The sequence below is a fragment of the Equus quagga genome, chromosome 3 (genome assembly GCF_021613505.1).
Source record: "Equus quagga isolate Etosha38 chromosome 3, UCLA_HA_Equagga_1.0, whole genome shotgun sequence".
Classification (NCBI taxonomy): Eukaryota; Metazoa; Chordata; class Mammalia; order Perissodactyla; family Equidae; genus Equus; species Equus quagga.
In genome coordinates, this window is record NC_060269.1 from 148,332,836 (window position 1) to 148,353,281 (window position 20,446).

General features: G+C 50.5%; 1 protein-coding gene across 2 annotated transcripts in view; it reads left to right on the forward strand.

Annotated features, from left to right (window-relative positions):
* Window positions 1-20,446, forward strand: part of SLC2A9 (solute carrier family 2 member 9) — a 224,152-nt gene that overhangs the window by 113,288 nt on the left and 90,418 nt on the right. For both annotated transcript variants that reach the window (XM_046655690.1, XM_046655689.1), the window contains one exon: window positions 12,259-12,391. In XM_046655690.1, the coding sequence (XP_046511646.1) occupies window positions 12,259-12,391 (133 nt within the window). The remainder of the gene's footprint in view (window positions 1-12,258; window positions 12,392-20,446) is intronic.

Sequence of the window (20,446 nt, forward strand, 5' to 3'; positions counted from 1 at the left end):
TTTAAGCAACTTACCCAAGGGTACTTTGCCAATGAGCAGCGGAGCTAAGAGGAGAATGCAGGTGTCCTGGCTGCAGAGTTTGTGTCCTCTGTCATTACACCCACCACCTTCCCAGGGGATTCAGGGTGTGTGGCTCTGGACAGCCAGACTCCCCAGCCTGAGACTGCATCCCCCACACCAACGCCCTAGACCTCAGCTCTGCAGATGCTCTCACATGCCGTAGACGCTGCATTCACTGCTGGCCAGTGATCTCCCATGGGACCGGTTTCTTGACCAAGCTGGACTCCAGAGTGTGAAGCAGGCACAAAAAACATTTACCCAACGCCATGTTAAAAGGGCTGTAATAGGGGGCCAGCCTGGTGGTGTAGCGGTTAATTTCGTGTGCTCTGCTTTGTGCAGCCCAGGGTTTGCAGGTTTGGATCCCAGGAGTGGACCTAGCACAGCTGGTCAAGCCATGCTGTGGTGGCATCCCACAAAAGGTAGAGGAAGATTGATACAGATGTTAGCCGAGGGCCAATCTTCCTCTCTCACACACACAAAAAGGACTGTAATAGAGGCACGTGCCAATGGAACATCAATGAGGGGGGTCCTTTAACTGCCTGTGGGTTCAGGGCAGGCTCCACAGGAGGTGACATCTGAGCTGGTTTTAAAGGAAGAAGTAAGAGTTTGCCAGGCAGGCCAGAGGAAGTCAAAGGTCTTCTGGGCAGAGGGAACAGCATGTGCAAAGGCTCAGAGGTATCAGAGAACAGGAGTTCTTTGAGAGAGCTTGAAACTACTGGGGATGGGAAGGACCCCGGGGAAGGAGCTGATGCTACAGTGGTGGCCACGTGGAGCACCTGGAAGCTAGAGGGTGAGCCCTTTTCTGGTGGTTTCTTTCCATGATAAGATGTGGCCTCTCCCTAGACTCCTGGGCACAGGCTATGCTGATGCTGGCTGGGAGCCTCCACCTGCCCTCAGGCCCCTACCTGTGCACACCCATTCACCTGCTCACTTGATCGCACACAGCCTGGAAGGAGGGACACCTGTGTGAGGAGTGGCTGAGGACAAAAAGCAGTACCAGAAAATGGTCCTGGGTTTGAGCTCTCTGCGCTCTCTTCGGCTTCAGTCTCCTCCTGACACGTAAGGTCTTTCAAAGACGAGGAGAAAAAGTGAGGTTCTGCAAAAGACCCTCTTGATAAGCAATGACAATATGAGTGGGGCCTCTGCTCATCGAGGGCAGCGGGTGCCCGGCGGGCTGGGACGCACTGGCCCACAGCTTTATGAAAAGGGGGTGCGTCGGACACGGCAAAGCTGACGGCAGAGATTCATTGGAAAAAACTAGAACTCAGCTCAGGGCTCCATGCGAGGCTCCCCCACCTGCTGCTCTGCCCTGCTGTTACTGTCCTCACACTTGCCCTGACCTTCTGCAAATGTCCACAGATTGAATGAATGACAATGTTAATGAGTTAAGGAAACAAGATATTGGTATCACTTTGAAAATCCAGCCTCACACCCCACGTGTGCCAAGATTTAAGGGCCCTTAGAGGCGGAGGGGATGGGAGCACAGAATTAGGTATAGCCTAGCATCTTACAGATGGGGAGACCACGCCCCAAGAGGGAGGGGGGCCCTGCTTGTTCTCGGCGGGTTAAGCAAAGGGCCACCAGGAGTGTCTGTGTCCAGAGCAGGAGCACCAGACAGCTGGACAGAAACCCCAAGGGCGAGAGAGCATCCAAGGAGGTGGGGCAGTGGCTGATGAAGTCAGATGGGGGGGCGTCCCTGAGAGTGGGTATGCTGGTTCTTCAACTCCTAGACTTCCTGCTCAGGGCCGAGGTGTGAGTTCCATACACTCAACCCAGACACCAAGTCGCAGGCTCATGGGCAACAGATATAACCTCAGACCCCCTCTTTGATTAGGCCGGGCCACTTCTGTTGGCTCAGGACCACTTGTTCATCAAAAAAGAGAAAAAAGAACCAACATCTATTGGCTCCCAGCCATGTACCCAGCCCGTGCTCAGGATATCACCTCCGTCAACCTCACAGCAGCCCTGCAAATGAAGTGTTAATTACTGTTCTCGTTTTCTAGCTGAGACATCTGTGGTCCCAGAGAGAATAAGTAATTTGCTCAAGGCCCCATAGCTAGTAAGTAGAAGAGCCAGAACTTGAACGTGGGTCTAATTCCAGAGCTGAGTAGGGCTGTGAAAGGCAGGGACTGACATCCAAGGTCACAGAGCTTCTTGGTAACCAGGGCTGGTCCCTCGCCACTGATAATCAAGCCTCACACTCTACATATTCCCAGTATTGAGGTCATCGATGGGAAAATCCAATTCACGTGAGCATCCTTGTGCTTTTATGAGCCTTAGAACAAACCACACTTGTTTTGTCTTCCTTTCTTGAATTCCATTTGGAGGACACTGATCTGACGGCAGATAATCCACAATGAGGGTTGTAGAAGGAGGTGGCAGACAGAGCCGTGCTGTGAACAGTTCTGAACAATGGGACCCAGAAACCAGGGTGATTCAGCTAGAACTCTGTAGGCTGACAAAGGGATTAATAACGGGCTTCAAGTCCAGGGAACGTTATTTAGAAAAGAATGGTGGTTAGCTAATTTGCCAGGAAAGAAGAGCAATCTCTATAACTGTATCCTTAGGAAATTGGATGGGCCTGAACAAAGGGCAGCTAAGGGGTGACCTGTCTGTGCATGAGGTTGCAGTAGGGGTTGAGAGCACAGAGCTGAGCATCGTGCTGCCTGTGGCTAGTCCCAGCTCTGCCATTTATAAGATGCGTGACTGTGAATGCATTACTTAACTCCTTCATGCCTCAGTTTCCTCAGCTGTACAATGGGCATGAAGGCAAGAGTACTGTGAGGATGAAACTGAGTTACCATGTGTGAAGCACTTAGCAGGTTTGAACGTGCCTGATGCCAGCCTGTCACTGTAGGTTGGCCAGGGGAGGCACTTGGCAGGAAGGCAGCCTTTAATGATTGCATGGCTTCTCTCTCTAAAGTGAGGAAGGGACAAACTTGATTTTATGGAAGATTTTGCTGCAGGATTTTCAACTGGTCTCTCCACTTCTCCAGCCTCAATTTCCTTATCTGTAAAACGGGAATAACAGCTTCCGACCTTACTTTCCCATAAGATTGCTTGAGAACAGAGTGAGGCAGAGGACACCCAAACCCTTGGAAAAGCAGGGAAATGGTGTAGGAATGGGGGGCACTGGCATTTCCTCAAAGGTCGCTCTGGGTCCTATGTGGGTGCTTCCCTCACCCCTGGTACTCAGGACACCTTTCCAAGAAGCGAGTGTTATGATGTCAGTATTGTTTCTAACATGGGAAATGAAGGGTAATCATAAAGCCCGTGTTCTTAGGTCCTTGTTATTGTTGTTCTTGGAATAGAATCCAACCATGAATACATACCCAAAATGGCAATTCTAGAACAACACATTTGCTGCGATGAATCTTAGCAGCTGGATTGTACACTGTAGGGTCAGGTGGTATCGATTTCTGCAAGACGTAGAGAGGAGATGGTGACAGACCGACATGTCAGTAAGGCGGTGCAGACACAGCTGGGCACACGCTCCTCACCCCTGGGCTCTGTCAAGCTGTGGCCAGCAGGGTCCCTCCCTGGAAGGTGGTTCCAGCAATAACAGGTTCAGTGGTGTCAGGAACATTTATTGGCCAGAGCTGTTTCCCTTGTGAGACACAGCCCGTAAACAGGTGAGGGGCATTCAGACATTTCCCAAAGCCTCCCTTCTGAAGGCGAGCCCAGGCCTCCATGTTTCTCCCGTGTGGAGCGGCTGACGCATGCGCCTGCGCCTTCCCTTGATGGAGACCTCACGTGTTTGGCTAATAGCATGAGCCATTGGGGCTGAGCTCGAGTGATCACTGATGAGTTCTGTATGGAACTTGCTATGGAGGAGCAGGGCTGGATCAGCTAATATAACCTGCTTATAAATTCTCTATTCAGCTAGCAGCTGCCACGAGGGGAGGTGACGTGGTACTGCTTTGCTCCGAGAACCGTGTGATCTCAGGAAAGAGCGGGAATCAGAAGAGCCGGGCTCTTGTTCACCTGTCCCCCACTTTCTCATGTGACCTTGCCTGAGTTACTTCACCTTTCTGGGCCTCATTTTTCTTTTCTATAGACTGGAAATTATAATAACACCTCATGGGGAATATTATTTATGGTATTTTAGCCTTTTAATGAGATATCACGTAGGGAAGTTTTAGCATTAAATAAAGTTCTTTAAAAGCAGGAGTGTCTGTTATTTCAGGAGTCTCCATCTCTAGCAGCATCACTTACCTGTGCCATTCATCTTACCCAACATGCATTCCATCAACAAGCGCTTACTGAACACCTGCCATGTGCCAGGCACTGGGCAGAAACATAACAACACGGCAGGGGGTGGCCCTGAAGTGGCCCTGAAGAGCTCCGTCTAGTCGGAGAGACACACCCATAGAGAATACATTGTGACACAGGTAACAAGTGCTTTAATGGGATTCTGTACCAGGTAGAGAAGTCATCTGTAGGAGGGAATGCTGAAATTGGAAGGATAAATAGATTTTCTGTAGATAAGAGCAGGCATTTCTGGGAGAGGAAAGAGCATACGCAAAAGCATAGCATCATGACATCAGCATGGTAGATTCAAACATGCTCACAGATCGGCAGGACCAGGACAGGGGCACAGGGAGCTGGTGTGTAGCCAGCGGCAAAGCTGGAGTCGTGGCAGGGTTCTAAGAAGACAGGGCCTTGTATTTCAGGCTGAGAGTGAGGACAACAGGCAGCCGCTAAAAGGTATTAGAGAAGTAACTTTGAACATCAAATTCCCATTCTAGAAGGATCACTCTGAGGCTGTGAGGGGAATGGGAAGGAATGAAAGACGATTTGGAGACAGTTAAGATGCTGTTGCAAGAATCTGGGCAAATCATGGTAAGGTCTTCCCCTAGGGCAAATGCTAGCAAGGAAGGAAGGGAGGAGATGCACAGGAGAAAGGGTTAAGAAACAGAGCCAGGAGGACCTTATGAGGGTGTGCAGCAGCCGGCTGGTGGTGGGAAGGCTGTGAGTTATGGGGGAATGGAGGGGACTCCTAGGTGTCTGAATTGGTTACTGGAGAGGTGGCGATGGCCCCAACTGTGATCAAGAGATCGGCGTGGATGGGCTGGGAGGTAAGACACCGTGTTGGGGCTATGGAACCCAGGGCTACCAGTGGAGCTGTCCACTAGGCAACTGGAAAGGGGAGTTACGGGTCCCGGTGAGAGGTGTGGGCTGGACGTGGAGATTTGGAGTCGTGGCCCCACAGATGTGTCTTAGGTTGGCTTCCCCAGAAAGAGACCCTGAGATGGAGATGTGTGGGCAGGAGGCTGACTAGGGAGTGCGCTCACATCAACACCTGCCAGGGAGTGAAGGAAGCGGGGCTCAGCAGAGGGAGTGAGCTGCCCTCAGTCACAAGGTCTCAGCCGAGCCCGCGGGAGCTCTGGACCTGGAGGGCCCATCAAGTTGCCCAATTTTCAGACAGAGGAAGAGAGGCTGGCCTTTGTGCCCCCACATCAGCCAGCCATTGGATGCAGGTGGCTCCTAGGGAGGGGTTGGTAGCCGTGTGGAGAAGGCATCCTTCAAGGGCGCTTCTGGGGAGACCCAGCTTCAGTCCCACAGCCACAAAACTCCTGGCAGCTGGAAGATGAGCCCGTCACTTCTGGGCATGTACCACTCACTGTTCACTGCAGGTGGAGAGAAGGCCCTGGGACAGTGACTCTCAGGTGGTTGCCACTGGAGCCACCTGGAGAACTTGAAGTACCCAGCACCCACGCGGCATCCCCAGGCCAATTAACCCACAAACTCCTAGCGTGGGAGACCATGGACATCAGTAGTTTTCAAAACTTCCAAGTGATTCCACTGTGCAGCCAATTGTAAGAAGCACTGCCCTGGGGAAGCATTTGAGAAGAGCAATGAACAGAAGGAGGGCTGGGCTCAAAACCCCGGGCAGGTGTCCCAAGAAGCTGGAGGGGAACCAGGAAAGGGGTGTCCTGGAAGGCAAGGGATTGGGGGGACTTCAGAAAGAAGTAAGTGATCACCTGCAGCAAGAACCTATGGGGTACCTTGCCTGGGGGAGAGGGGTGGCCCGCTGTTCTAAAATGACCTGGGATTTGGTTTTAATCAGGTATGGTAAGGTGACAGTCACGGAGACGCTGCCTTTGAAAGAAGTTTACGGTTCACAGTTCCCATGTGGAGGGGGTACCCCGTTCCCACGCAGGGCCACACGAGGAAGCACCAGTGTCTGTCAGAAGGCAGAAGGAGAGGGCAAACATGGCCCAGGGCCTTTCTTGTGGTTTCTGCGAGGCGGAATGGCGAGGCAGGGTAGGCAAGCTTGAACAAGTTTAGGACTACATAGTTTGAATAATTTGGGATGGGCTCTGGGCTACAGGGGCTGGCTCTAGTTGTCTGATACTTGACACTGGGCTGACAGTGCAGGAGAAATCCTGGCGTGGTGTGTGAGAGTCAGATAAAGGGGGTGGTCGGAGTGTGGCTCCCGCTAGTCGGTTTGCATGTTAGAGGCATGCTCTCAGGCAAGTGGTCTGTCATCCTAGGACGTAGCTGGTCCTGGCAGAGGCAGCCCCTCCGGGATCAGTAAGGCCCCAAGATGCCAAAGCATCAAAAAATACAGAAAATATAAAACATAATTAATAAGGCAGCCCCATGGGCCCTCATCTTGGAGATCAGGGTGAGTGGATTTCAGGACCCTTGGGGTACTGAGTGCAACTTTCACAACAATACACTGTAGCCTTGACCCTGGGTTCCTCAGGGCTGCAGAGAAAAAGGAATGCAAACTCCCGGATCAGGGAAACTTCAGAGGAGAGGGTGGTCTCAGGGATGGAACTCTCCAGAGCTCCCATGACGGTGCTCACGAGGAAAAAATATCAGCTGTAAACATCTGTCGGCCCTAGAGACCCAACCTAGTTCCTTACCACTCCTCCATCCCCAGCTTGGACCCAGGAGGGTCAGACACTGGCTAGAAGCGGGGGGAGAAGTTGGGGGTAGGAAGGAGAGGAATAGACATGAGAAGCAACCATTTACCCCCCACCCGCCCCGATTCGTTCCACCGCAGACTCAGCCCGAAGCGGGCTCGGACTGGGATTCAGGAAATTTGTCATTCAGTCGGGTTGATTTTGGTTATTATTTTGGGCTGGCCATTCTGATGTCAAAATTGAAACCAGGACTATCTATCCCCTAAGACTGAGCCCCTGGGATGGGGGGAAGAACACCCCCCTGGTTAAATTTTAAAGGTAAGCAGGAGACAGGAACCATGGCTGTATTTTGGCGACATCATGAACTGTGCGTATTTAGCACGCTGTAGCAATTATGTTTCAAAAGCACCGAGCATGGAGCTCGACACATGGAGAGCGTGATAAATGTTAGCCATTATTATAATTAGTGCCTTAGTGTGAAGACATATGGAGAAATATATCCCATATCACCTCCCAAATCACCATGTGAGGGAGGTCTCTGTCTTCCCCTTCTTGCCTCCAGCAGCACAGAGCGTCAGTGGCACGTTGGTGGCATGAGTGACCAGCCAGCGTCACCCTCCCTCTCCACTGGTCTGGGAGGCTGAGGGCATGCTGTGATGTCCTTAATAAGGACCTCGCTTAGGGTAAGATCAATGGTTCCAACTCTACTTAAGATTTTTCGCTGTCTCATCACAGTCCAGGAGGACGCTATTTATGGAAAGGCCTGAAGTCGTCTATCGCTTGGGGGAAGTACGACGTCAAAGACAAGACTGTGTTAAAAAAGGAAACCTTGCAGATTGAAAAGCGAGATAATCGGGTTATTGCAAGACCCACTCACCTGACCTGAGAGGGAGTTAAAGATCATCTCGGCAGACAAGACTATCCATTGGTCCCTCCTCCCGACTAAAATAAGCGTCTGCCAGAACGCTCACCTCGTGCTTCACTGAACACATCAGCTCTCGCTGGCGGCACAAAGACTCCTCTGGGATTAACTTCTGGTGGCCCCTCGTGGTCCTGTGTTAGGGGAATAATACGTGTTTTTTAAAACATGCCTTCTTGTTTGAACAGCTCCTGAAAATGAAGGTTAGGGGCTGCCCCCTGCAGAGGGCAGGGGTCTGTGTGTAAGAAAGCCCCCTCCCATGCATGTTCGTTTCTCCATCAGATGTTTATTGAACAGCTACCATGTGCCCTCAGAGGGCGAGAAGTCACAAGCGTAATGCAAAATGCTGAGTCCTCAGCTCCAGGCTGGGACCAACTGCCCCGGGACACCGTCAGGGGCCACAGAGGACTCTTTGGCCCGAAGCAGATGGAAGACGGTTGGATGCCCCGGGGTCTGCGGCCTCATGGCCCCTCCCTGGTCACTGAGGCACCTGTGATGGATCAGAACTCGGGTTCTGGGATCCGAGACCGGTGTTCAGTCCTTTGCCTCTGATGGAATTGTGGCCTCAATGAGCTATTTAACCTCTCTGTGCTACAGTGAATATTTCTGTAAAATGAGCATAATAACAGGCTCTACCTCAGAGGGCTGTGGTGAGGATTTGAGGAGGCAGTCTGTGTAACATGCCTCATGCCGTGCTTGATAGTAAACAGCACTCTCTCCTGTTGAAGGCGCACAGTGGGTAGGGGCCAATGCTGAGCACGTTGTGTATCTCGTGACTCATTGAACCCTCCCGACAGCCAGTGATTAGGCATCACCCCCATTTTACAGATGAGAAAACTGAGGCCCAAACTCTACTCAGGACATTCCTGCCATTCTCCTCCAGTCCAGACACTGTCAGCATCTCAAACTGGGGTTCACCAACCCAGGGGTCAGTAGCATCTGTTTTCTCCAGAGGTGGAGACCAGACCACAGCCACCCAAGTGATCACCCTTAGGAAAGATTGCACATGTCCTTGTATTTGAGATGCCATGGGTCATAGGCTGTACCACAGGCTCAGCTTCTCAGTAATAAGAGGAATCCATCCAGTATACTCGCTGACTGCACGATTCCAGAAATACTGACCTGTAGATTCAAGGAAATAGAGGGTGTCCATCTCAGTTAAGTGTGTGGATGCTTCTAAGGCCCCTGGTTGTCCTCAGAGCCAGGTCCCTGTGCCACAGAATAACAGTGAAGCACCCACGACCCAGCCTCCATCTGAGACTCCAGCCTCAGCTCCGCCGTCTCCAGCATCCCCTGGTCCCACAATCCTGCTACAGTTGTTGTTCTCCAGTGAGCGTGGGTGGATCATGCCTCTGCACATCTGTGTGTGCTGTTCCTATTCCAGGAGTGCCCTTCCAGCTCATCTCCTCCTTCCACCCAGTGGCAGCTCCTAGGATGCCACCCCTGGGACATGCCCCTTTGTTATGATGCTGTGGGAAAAGCTTGGGCTTCATTCCTGCCTGTGCGGCTCCTGGCTGGGAGGCCTTAGCACAAGCATGTCCGTCTCCACGTATCTAATGTGCAAAAATAGCACCAGCCTCTCCCGGCTGCTGGGAGGTTGAACAAGACAATGATGCAATGAGCTCACACCGTGCCTGGCACATAGCAGGAGCTTAATTGTGTTGATTCCCTTGTCTTTTTTCTCAGCTTTCTGTTTTTATTCTTACCGAGGCAGCAGCCTGTCAACCTGCAAAAACAGAAACCAGATTAAGAGGCAAGGTGTTGATTTGGAATCAAAGAATTGTAATTCGGGGAGCACAGTTTCAGAAATCCAAATAGTGTCCCGCTAGGGAGTAAAAGTCAGGGTCTTTTAAAGGCAAAGAAGGGAGGTTGTATCAGAGAGAATGCTAATTAGTGTTAGAGGCAGAGAGCTAGTCTTGGCTGAACGTTGATTGACAGTTGATTCTGTCTTCGGAAAGCCCATCATCCTCAGTCTTTGTGATCAGGATGTCCGTTCTCCTGCTGACTTCTCACACAATTGCTTATAAACAATTGCCGTTCTGGCCCAGTCCAGAGGTTCAGCCCAGCCGGGTTCAAGACGGCCGGGCAGTTCTCTGGAAAGGCAGCTCCGACTCCATTTAAAACGACTCCTCTATTGAGAATTTTGACAAGCCAAGCTCTAAGTGAAAACAAAATAAACAACAACATACACACACCAAAAAAGTTGTAGTGAAAATTCCATGTATATGTATGTCATTTTTTTTGATTCCATGATCTTTTGTAAAAATTGAGATATAATTCACGTACCATGAAATTCATCCTTTTAAAGTGGTTTTTAGTGTATTCAAAAAGTTGTGCAAACATCCTCTCTTTCTAATTCCAGAATATTTTCATCACCTAGGAAAAGAAACCCACACCCATTAGCAGTCACTCCCCACTCCCTCCGGCCTCGGGCAACCACTGATCCACCTTCCGTCTCCTCTCCTGATCTCTGACATAGAGGTCTCCTCCAACGTGAAAAGCTGGCATTGGCCTCACAGGGCAGTGGAGGGACTGTTACCGGACAAAATTGAGGTTCTCCTACCCTATGCACATTAAGAAAACCATTATTATAGCATCAGCTTTTAGGAAAAGAAAACAGCTTTATTGCTAGATTGATCTACAGGGAGACAGGAGGCATCAGCTCTCAGATCTGTCTCTGCGATCCAGGGCTTGGGGCAAAATTTATGGGATGAAGGGCAGGGCGGTCTGAAGTGTGACGATGGATGATTGGCAGTGAGGAGAAGAGAGGTCATCGATGGTCTGTGCGAACATAGTCAAGCATTGTGGCTCTTCATAGGACACATGTTCACAAAATGATGGCTTTAGTATGACCCGAGGGTGGAGTTTTCAGCCCTTTGATGTCAAAGAGGTCACTTACTGGGTATTTGTGCTGGCTCAGTTGGTGGTCTCAAATGGCCTGAACTGGACAAGGCGGGGCTCTCAGTTCCTGAAAGACGACTCTTAATTACTCTGTTGATAAGATGGGGTGAGTTGAACTGGTCCTGGGGGCCCGTGGTTACAGAACTGTGCTGGCTGGTGAAATCAGAAGAGTTCTGTGCATATAAATCGCTATTATATACAGAAAGGGGAGTAGAATTGAAAATCAGGACGTGGACAAACCAGAGGGCTCTTATGCTTTGACAAGCCACTCCCCTGCTCTGCTTCAGGGGTCCCTGCCTCCTCTACCCTCATGTGACCTGAGAACGTACCTGGGCTTCTGTCATCAAGGAGCCCGGGAGGGAGGGAGCCTTGGGAGAGCGCCACGGGGGGAGTCCGCCTCCAAGAGAACAGCTGTAGGAGAGACACAGAGACTGACCCTGAGGGCGCTGCCAGTGTGGCCCTCAAGGGTTCTTTAGACACATTCCTGTGGGATCCCCACCTGAAGCCCACTGGACCATCGCCCATTGTGTGAAGTCTTTTCAGGTCTGAATGTGTCTTATTTTCTCCTTGGCTGTCTCCTTTTATTTTCTTAGGAAATAAAACATGTCAAGACCTTGGCACTAAGCATTTTGCTTTTCATCCTTTTCCCCATCAGAACTGCCTCACGTTGATCATCTTTTTTCTTGAGAGGCACAGCGAGAGTTTATTTGTAAACCTGGGTTAAAACAAAGCAGATGGGGAAGAATGCCGCCTTGATGGACACAGTGTCTGGGCTCCGTGCTGCATTTAAGCTGCATTAGAGCTGAATGGTGCTGTGGGAAGCCACTCAAAAGCCTCTTGAATAAGCACATTGTGGGGCCCTGCTTGCCTTTCACAGCCGCCTGGAAAGTGAAAAGCTCTCCTACCTCAAGGGTGGGCTGTACCACCGGCTCCTGGCCCCCCATTTCTGTAGGGAACTGGGACATCTCCAGCCACCGCCCTTCTTGTGTCTGTACGCTCACAGGAGCAGGACGGGTCAGGTGTCGCGGCCTTAGACGCGTCTAGGTGGTGGCACCAACCTGAGCAGTAATTTCCTCTGTGTACCTACTGTGTGCCAGGCCCCACAGTCAGAGCACTATCTGATCCCACTCTCACAACAGCCTGGGAGGCAGCTGAGGTTGTCTGCATCCCACAGAAGAGGTGACTCTGAGGGGCCATGAGGATGGTTTCCGAGGCCACACAAGCAGGAAAGAGTGGAGCCCCTCAGGCTCGCGGTGACACCCCAGGGGTGATGGGGTCTGCCACTCCTTGGCCCCCCTGAACTCCTCCTTCTCAGGTCACTGCCTCCCAGGTGGATTCACCAACCTCTTGCATGGAGAATGCCAGACACACTGGGCTGGTCCGTGTGGACCACAGAGCAGAGGGCACTTCTGCAAAGAGCCAAAGCTGCTTGGCCCTGTGGCCCAGCCCCAGCATAATGACCAAAGGCCATGTCTACTCACTGGCCTCCTCTTCTCCCTTCAGGAGAGCACCTGGCCGTACCTGTTTGGAGTGATTGCTGTCCCCGCCGTGGTCCAGCTGGTGAGCTTGCCCTTTCTCCCCGAGAGCCCGCGCTACCTGCTCCTTGAGAAGCATGACCAGGTGGCAGCCGAGCAAGGTAGGGGCCTCTGTCTTTCCCACCAGTTCCAGCCTCTTCCTGGGGTCACTGCCGCCCGGCGTGGGGAGACCTGCGGCTGTCCCTCTCTGCAGGCGCTGTGCTGGGTACCCTAGGATGCCCTATACCATTTCATCTTCCCAACAGCCTGCTACAGGTGGCCCAGGGAGGGGACATGGGTCACACAGTTGGCCTGGAAAAGCCAGGACAGAGCAGGATAAGAGCCAGGTGTACTCAGTGCTGTGTGGTGTCTTTCCACTGCTGCCTTTCCACTGGTCCCCGCTGCAGAGAGGATGTGAACGCAGATCTCTTAGTGGTTCAAGTCTGTCGCAGCCCTCTCTCCACTCCCTCTCTCTTCACTGACCAGTTCTCCTGTCTTAACATTCCCACGAAAGGAAAGGAAAGGAAATATACAAGCAGAGAATGAGCACAAATATCACACCGGCACTGGACCGGTGCCTCTGCTCTGTGGCCCACCAGAACGTCCCCAGCGGCCCCCGAGGGAGACAGAAGTAGACCCGCTTTACGGGAGAGACATGAGGCTCATGGTGGGGCTTGGGAGTCATCTTAGGTACATTTCCTTAAATTCCCCAAATGCTGAAGCGCTGGGTCAGACGCAAGGCCCAGTATTCAGAATCAGAAGCATTTCTGCAGAACCCAGGAGAGGCAAAATCACTTTGTCTAGAGGGAGACAATGTAGAATGAACAACAGCATTCCCATTCTTTTCATAAAAGAGACACAGTCGGCAGCACCGTGGTTAAGCGTGAGGGGTTTAGAGTAACCAGCACCGCCCTTGACATCCCGCTCTGCCGTCTGACCTGGAGCCGTTCTATTAACCTTTCTGAGCTTTGGAATCCTCATCTGTAAAAAGGAAATGATGTAAACCCCCCCCCCCCCATGGGCACGTTGTAAGGATTAAATTAGATGATGCGTGTAAGGTTCATAGTATTGTCTGCTGTTACTATTACTGAGGACTCTGTCTCTTTTCTCTCCATGTCCTGTCCGGTAATCTAAGTTTTACTAATGTCCACATCCATGAAAAAAAATTGAGAATAATATATAGTCTTTAATATAATTTGTGCAACATCTCTTAAAATCCACACAAGCTAAGTACTTTCTGAGTTAAAAAATAGCATAATGAAATATTAATCGTTGCCTCTATTTGTCTAGCAGTTTATGGTTTGGATCCATTTTCTTGTTTACAACATTTCTATAAAGTGAAACCAGAGAACATTTTCATTGTTTCATTTTTTTGGATGAAGAAACTGAGGCTTACAGGGGTGAAGTGACTTGCCCAAGGCTGTGGTTATGTGGTTTTTGCTTTCTAGAGGCCTTTAAAAATGTGATGGAAACCTCAGATCTTTCTTCGATAGAGCTTTCTTCAATAGATAGAGCTTTCTTCAATAGAGCACCCGTATGCACAAAATTTGCATGAGGTGGGGGTGGGGGAAGGACTTGAGCCCATACTGCCGCAGAAGACCACGGGTGGGGGGGGGGCGGGGTATGCTGGTTAGTGACCGCTCCCCCAGCTCACAGCCAGTAAGTGACAGAAGGATTGGGATGCAAGAGTGGTTTCCCTCCCACCACCCTCATGCCCAGAGGGAGGCCAGTGGGTAATGTCCTGGGGGATTTCCCACACAGCCCGTGGGGAGGCAAGCCGTCCAGAGCCCAGGAATCAGTCTTCAGGGAATGAGGCTGCTTGCCAGATGGTGGGGCTCTGGAGCAAAAAGAAGGCTCAGAAAGAGCCAGAGGGTCTGGTTCTGGAAAGAGGCTGGGCTGCGGATTGTTGGAAGAAGACGATTCCTCCTGCTCCCTCTCCCGGGTGCCCCTCCACTCGGGAAGAGCTTTTGGGAAGCGCTTCAGCTAAGCTCAGTTGGAATGGGCAGTGCATGTAAATGCAGGACAGTGAAGCAGGCTTAAAAGATTGATTTCCTAGCACAGTGGGGAGTGAGGCAGAAGGCCGGTTGTGAAAAAATGATAAATATTACACGTACGCTTTGTAAAAAGAACAAAGATGTTGGCTAGGTTGAAAGAGAATGTTGAAATTTGCATCTGTACTCATAAAGTGCTAATTGCGCTGCAGACATTCAGCAAACAGTGGGTATTTACTGTGCTGGGCCTTCTGCCAGGCAATGGGGGGAAGAGAGGAGTACGAAACAGCGTTCCAGCCCTCCAGGAGGTGAGGGTGCGGGTCTGGTTCAGGGAGCTGGACACACTCGTTAATAGCTCATCTGTTTTGAGAACTCTCCCATCTAAGCACCTCACGTGTATTAGATCCTTAAATCCTCACAGCCACCATGGACAGTGGTCACGTTATTACTCCCATCTGAAGACAGACTGAGGACAGGATAACTTGACCAAAGACACAAAGCTGGACAAAGGCAGCCCTGGGATTTGAACTCTGACAGTCCTGTTCTAGAACCTGTGAGCATAAATGAACCACACTCTGTTACCAGCACCTTGTCGGGCACTGTGGGAGACACACCTTGCCTGGGCTATTTGTAATTTGGGGGGAAGGGGCCCCATCGCAGTTAGTTATCGCTATAATAATGCCTCATAACCAACCACCTCGAAATTCCTTGCCCTGACACAGAAGCACTAATTGTTCCCAGGTCTACAGGCCAGCTGTAAAAATCTGCTCATCTCATTTGGACTTGGCTTCCAATTCTTCTGGTCTCGGCAGAAGCTCTCTCACATGTCTGGTCAGCTGGTTAAGGCAGGATGGCCCATCTCTGTTCCACACGCTTCATCCTCCAGCAGGCTAGCCCAGGCATATTCTCATGGTGATCACAGAGGCCCCGGAGAAGAAGTGGAAAACACAAGCAGTTTTTCAAGCTTCAAATCTGCTAACCTCCTATTGGCCAAAGTCAGTCACATGGTCAAGCCCAGAGTCAGAGTGGGTGGGGCGAGGCAGTTACAGAGCAAAGGCCATAGATGTAGGGAGGCCGTGAGTGGGGCCATCAGTGCAGCCAGTCCATACCACAGGCCCCTTTCCAGCTTTCCCACCCCTCCCCACCCGAGTTCAGAGTGGCCAGGGATTAAGTCCCAGCTGGATCTGATTCATTTGAGCCACTCTTGTCAGGTGAGCAGAAGCTCAGCACCTAAAAATGGGGGGAAGAGCCCAAACCTCCACTGTGAGAAAGGGGGTTTGTTTAATGAGTAGAAATAAAATATTAGCACAGGGAATGTGATAAGATGTTGCATCAGACATCGGAGTCAGGGAAGTTGTATCGATCAAGACACCTTTGAGTGTAAGAAACAGAAACTCAGCTGCATAAGCAAAAGGGAAACTTTTAACTCACTTTCCCTGGGTTTGAGGGTTCGAATAATGAACACTCCTCTTTCCAGCCCAAGTTGGACGCCAGCTGAGAGATGGATGCAGAAGTGGAGGAGATGGGATAAAAATGTCACTTTCAGTGTGGAGAAAGACTACTTGGAGAAGTGGCTTTAGGTCTGATGGTGAGGAGAGCCTTATAAGATGGTCCTCCTGCCCTGAACTCGCGATCTACTCATGGGCTCCCGGACAGGGCCTGCCCCTGAGAAACTTAGAACACAGAAGAACAGAGACTGTGTGCCCCTCCAGCCAGACAGATCCCAAAATGAAAGGGAGGAACTAGGTTGTGTGGGCCATTACTCTCCCCAGCTTACCAACCAGCTAAGTCCCTTCTCATCTCCTGGGGAGGAGTGAGTGCAGGGTGGGCACAGAGGGAGTGAATGCTAATGTAATGCTGCTCCAGGAGGAAAGCACTATTAGGAGTGAGTAATAAGTGTTCTTCCTAATAATAGGGAGTGAAAGGACTGGCCTTCCTTCAGGCATGGTGGGATCCAGGAGCTAAAACCAAGCCATTAAGGTACTGTCGTTCTCTCAACAAATCCTAGACATTCTTCGAGTTCACTGGTTTCATTCTTAGACAGGCTCTCTCCCCTTGGCACCAAGATAGTCCTGAGCAGCTCCAACTTTAAACGCTGTTTTTAGAAAGAGATTCCCTTTCACACAGCCTACGTCTTAGTCCCTGAAGGAAAGACTTCTAATTGGCCCTTCTTGGGTCACATGGCCATCCTTGAACCCATCACTGTCCTGGGAGTTAAAATTCCCTGATTGGCTAGTCTGCATTTATTCTGGTAATTGGAGGATGGAGGGCTGTAAGGTTTGATTGACGTCTCTACTAGAATTATAGGGAGTCTAGGATGATAGCTTCAAGAAAAAGATACAGGCAAGATAAAAAAGCTGTAGCTGTGCATCAGCATGAAGGACCGATACCTCTTGATGCTCCTTCCCTGGGCGTGCTCTGTCTCCCCTCCTCTGTCGTCTGTATTGGTCTTTGCTGCCGGAACCCCAATCAGGCAGATAGACTAGGCAGAGGGCCCCGGCCATAGTCCCCAGACAAGCAAAAAGCAATGCTTTTGGTTGTTGTTGTTTTGTGGACGGGAGGGAGTATGTTCCTGTAGCATTCAGAAGCCAGTTACTAGCTAGAATCCTGGCCTAAATAGAAAAAGGAGACTTCCCATTATTGGCTGCCATCACGATCAGGAGAGGTCTGTCTGTTTTTGTAGAGAAGGGTGTGCATATCAGGATTAAGGTCAGCCACCTTATGATAGAAAACCCAAATGATGGCGTCTTAAACAAGATATAAGTTTATTTCTGTTATCACATAAGAAAATGTTGTCAAACGGTCTAAGGCTGTTACGAGTCTTCAGGTTGTCAGGGACCCCTGCCCTTCATCTCTCCGTCTGCCATCTTCAGAAGGTTGCCTCATGGTCCAAAGTGGCTGCCATCATATCTGTATTCCAGCCAGAAGGAGGAGGGTAAGAAGGGATTACTTGCACTTCCACTTTAAAAAGTCTCCTTGAAGGTTCACGCACTTACGCCGTGTCTCTTTGGTCAGAGCATGACCACGTGGCCTCCCCTAACTGCCGAGGGGGCTGAGAAATGTAGTCAGTTAGAGCACTTTGCCACGGAAAGTCAGGGCCTGCTCCTAAGGAGGCGGGGAGAATGAGTAAGAGCATCTGGCCACCAGCAGGCTCGGCCACCGTGCGGAAGGAAAGCAGCTGGAGGACCTATTGGCTGGGACCAGCCAGACTGAGGTGTTCGCGGTGTCTGGAGGCTGACTCATGATTCCTTCCAAGTGTTGCTATTTAAACAGCCACTTGATGCTTATTTAGAGGTGAAGCTGAACGAGCTCTGATAATGAGCTAAGTGAAAGCGCTGAAGTTAATGGGAATGGCTTCGTTTCCCACTCCCGAACACCCCCGGCAGTCTCACTCCCACCCTGTGAGGATTGTCAACTGCATTCTGCTGAAATCAACTCCCTGCATCTCAGCACATTTCTAATCATGCCTTAGTGCCTTAGGGAATGTCAATGTCCCTTACCCACGGATGCTCTGGGCAACTGCCTCAGTGGCCTGAGCTGGATTAAGGGGCTGCTCCACAGTCCAGAGATGGTTGGAAACATCCAGAAGGCAAGGTCACATCCAGGTGGACAGAAGTGGGCCCCAATAATGGCCCTTATTGTCTGACTCCGTTTTCTCTTTTGTGCTAGTAGCTAAAGTACATTACCTAGTTACAAGGGGTCTGGCTTTTATTAAGGCGAGAAGAAAGTATATTCAAATGAATTCACACCAGAGTTGAGTTGACCACACAAGCTTTTCCCAAACTGTTGTAACACTTGCCCTTAAGACGAGCACAAATTACCTGGGTGGCCAGGCCTGAGGTGCAGGAGTTAATGCCCCTGGGGCAGGAGCTGGCAGATAATTGCCCATGCTCCCCTGGGGGGCAATTCTGGGAGATGTTCCATGTGCTGCTCAGAAGTCCAGCAGAACTGACCCCCTTTGTCCCTAGAAGGCTCCTCAGTGACATGCCTTGTGTGGCCTCTTCTTCCCCTGCCTCACTCTCCCCACCCCCTCACACCCGCTTTCTGCAACCATTATTCATGTCAACCTCCTGCACTCAATCCTTGTCTCAGGCTCTGCACTTAGGGATCCTAGTTCTCCTGACCATGGAAAGTTTCTTTCCTCTTCTCTCCTGAAAAATGGGAATACTGTCCACTTCAGAGCATGCTTATATGTGAGTTAAATCAGTAAAGGCAGATGGAGCACCTGGAACCGTGTCCAGCAGAGAGTAACCCTCAGAGAGCGCTAACCAGTATCATTTCAGTGTTGACCTTAATGGTGATGATAGCTCAAAAAGAACCTCACTGATGGAAATAGATCCAAATGGAAGAAGGCAACAGTCTGGCTGCACTCAGGCATCTGGTGTTTGTCTTGAATCCCATCCTCTAGGAAGGAAACGTCTCGTGGAGGTGGAAATGCAACTAGTAAATTGTTTTTGCAAAATAATCAGATGTTGCCTTTTTATATTTTAACAACCATAGTTTAGCAAAACCCACTGAAACTCTTCATTTGGAATATTTTTAAACAGGAATATTTTTTAAACAGTTTGTCAGGTTTTTTTAAATGTGCAGATGAGAGAGTTTGAACTGGCGACCTGGGTATGTACTTTGGCTTCCAAGTCACGCAGTGATGGAAATCTTTCCACACGTCTCTTCCCTTAGAACAATTTCTTTCAAGAAGTTGCTACTTTCTCCCTCTTGTTAACGTGTCACCTTAGCTTGAAGAGATGGATTACTTATGTCTTGCCTTTTAAAACCTCTTCTAGGCAGCTTATTGTCAGCAGCCACTGCGGCTGTCGACGGGCTGGGGCACGGAGGAGGGGGCAGCTGTGTTCTCCCGTCTTTGTGCTGCCACTGTTCGTAATATCTTTCATCCCCGGTCTCTTTGAAGGATTCTTTATAAACTGCCTGTACATTTCTCAGGGTTAATTCAATTAAAACCAAATACTGCCATTCCCAGATCCCCTAACTGATAATTGCACAAGTAAACCAACGTATCAATCTACGCCAAAAGCAAAGAGAGATGAAGGGCAGCTGTCAGCTCCTCCACTGCTGGAGCCCCCGCTCCCCGTCCCTGGGGCCCTGTGAGGGCTCTAGGGTGGGTCCATAATGAAATGTTATAAAACTACAAACAGGAGTCCCAATATTTTCAACTACACCTCTTCTTAGGTCCCCCACTTTGGATCCTACTGCTGTCAGTAATAAAAAGACACGAAAACTAAGTTAAAACCCCAACAAACTCAAACATAAATCCCAATAGCGGTTGAAAATGAATGCTTTGATGAAACCTCCTATTTTCAGAAGCCCCGAGGCCTGTGCTGTGCAGGAGAGAGGAGCTGGCGCTGCTCCCGGCACGTGACCACAGGGGGCCATCACCCCGGGCTCCACATAAGGTCCCTCTCGCACCTAGCCACAGGGGCTCTCCAGGCCACGAGAAGGAAGGCGTCTGCAGGTTGTTCTGCGCTTTGCTCTGGCAGGAGGTGATAATGCTAAAGGAGGTGATAAAGTGTAGTTGCTGCCGTAACAAAGGACCATGAACTGGGAGCCTTCACACACTTCACAGTTCTGGAGGCCGTGGGGCCAAAGTCAGGGTGTCAGCGGGACCCGCCTTCTCTCCCAGCTTCTGTGCGGCCGGCTGTCCTCGGAGCTCCTGGGCCCGCAGCGGCGTCTCTCCCATCTCTGCCTACATCTTCACATGGCCGTCCTCCCCCTGTGTGCGTGTCTCTGTGGCTCTCTCCTCTTCTTATAGGGACACCAGTCATATTGCATTCAGGGCCCACCCTCCTCCAGTGTGACCTCATCTTAACTGACGTCTTAATTCCATCTGCAAAGACCCCGCTTCCCAATAAGGTCACACTCACAGGTACTGGGTTAGGATCTCAACATGTTTATGGGGACACAATTCGACCTACAACAGAAGGCTGCAGCGTTTTGTACCCACTGTCGGGCTAAAGATAAAAGGAAGGAAAAATAGAACACAGGGGCGGGGGCTGTAGCAGGTACTACTGTGATAGGTAACAGATTTACTGTGCTCATTGCTCATTAAGAGCCAGTACTGTTCTAAGGACCTCGTGTGTGTGACATTTAATACTGCTGGCAGCCCAACGCTGTATGTCCATCTTACACATGGGGAAACTGAGGCAGAGAACCATGAAGTAACTGGCCTGG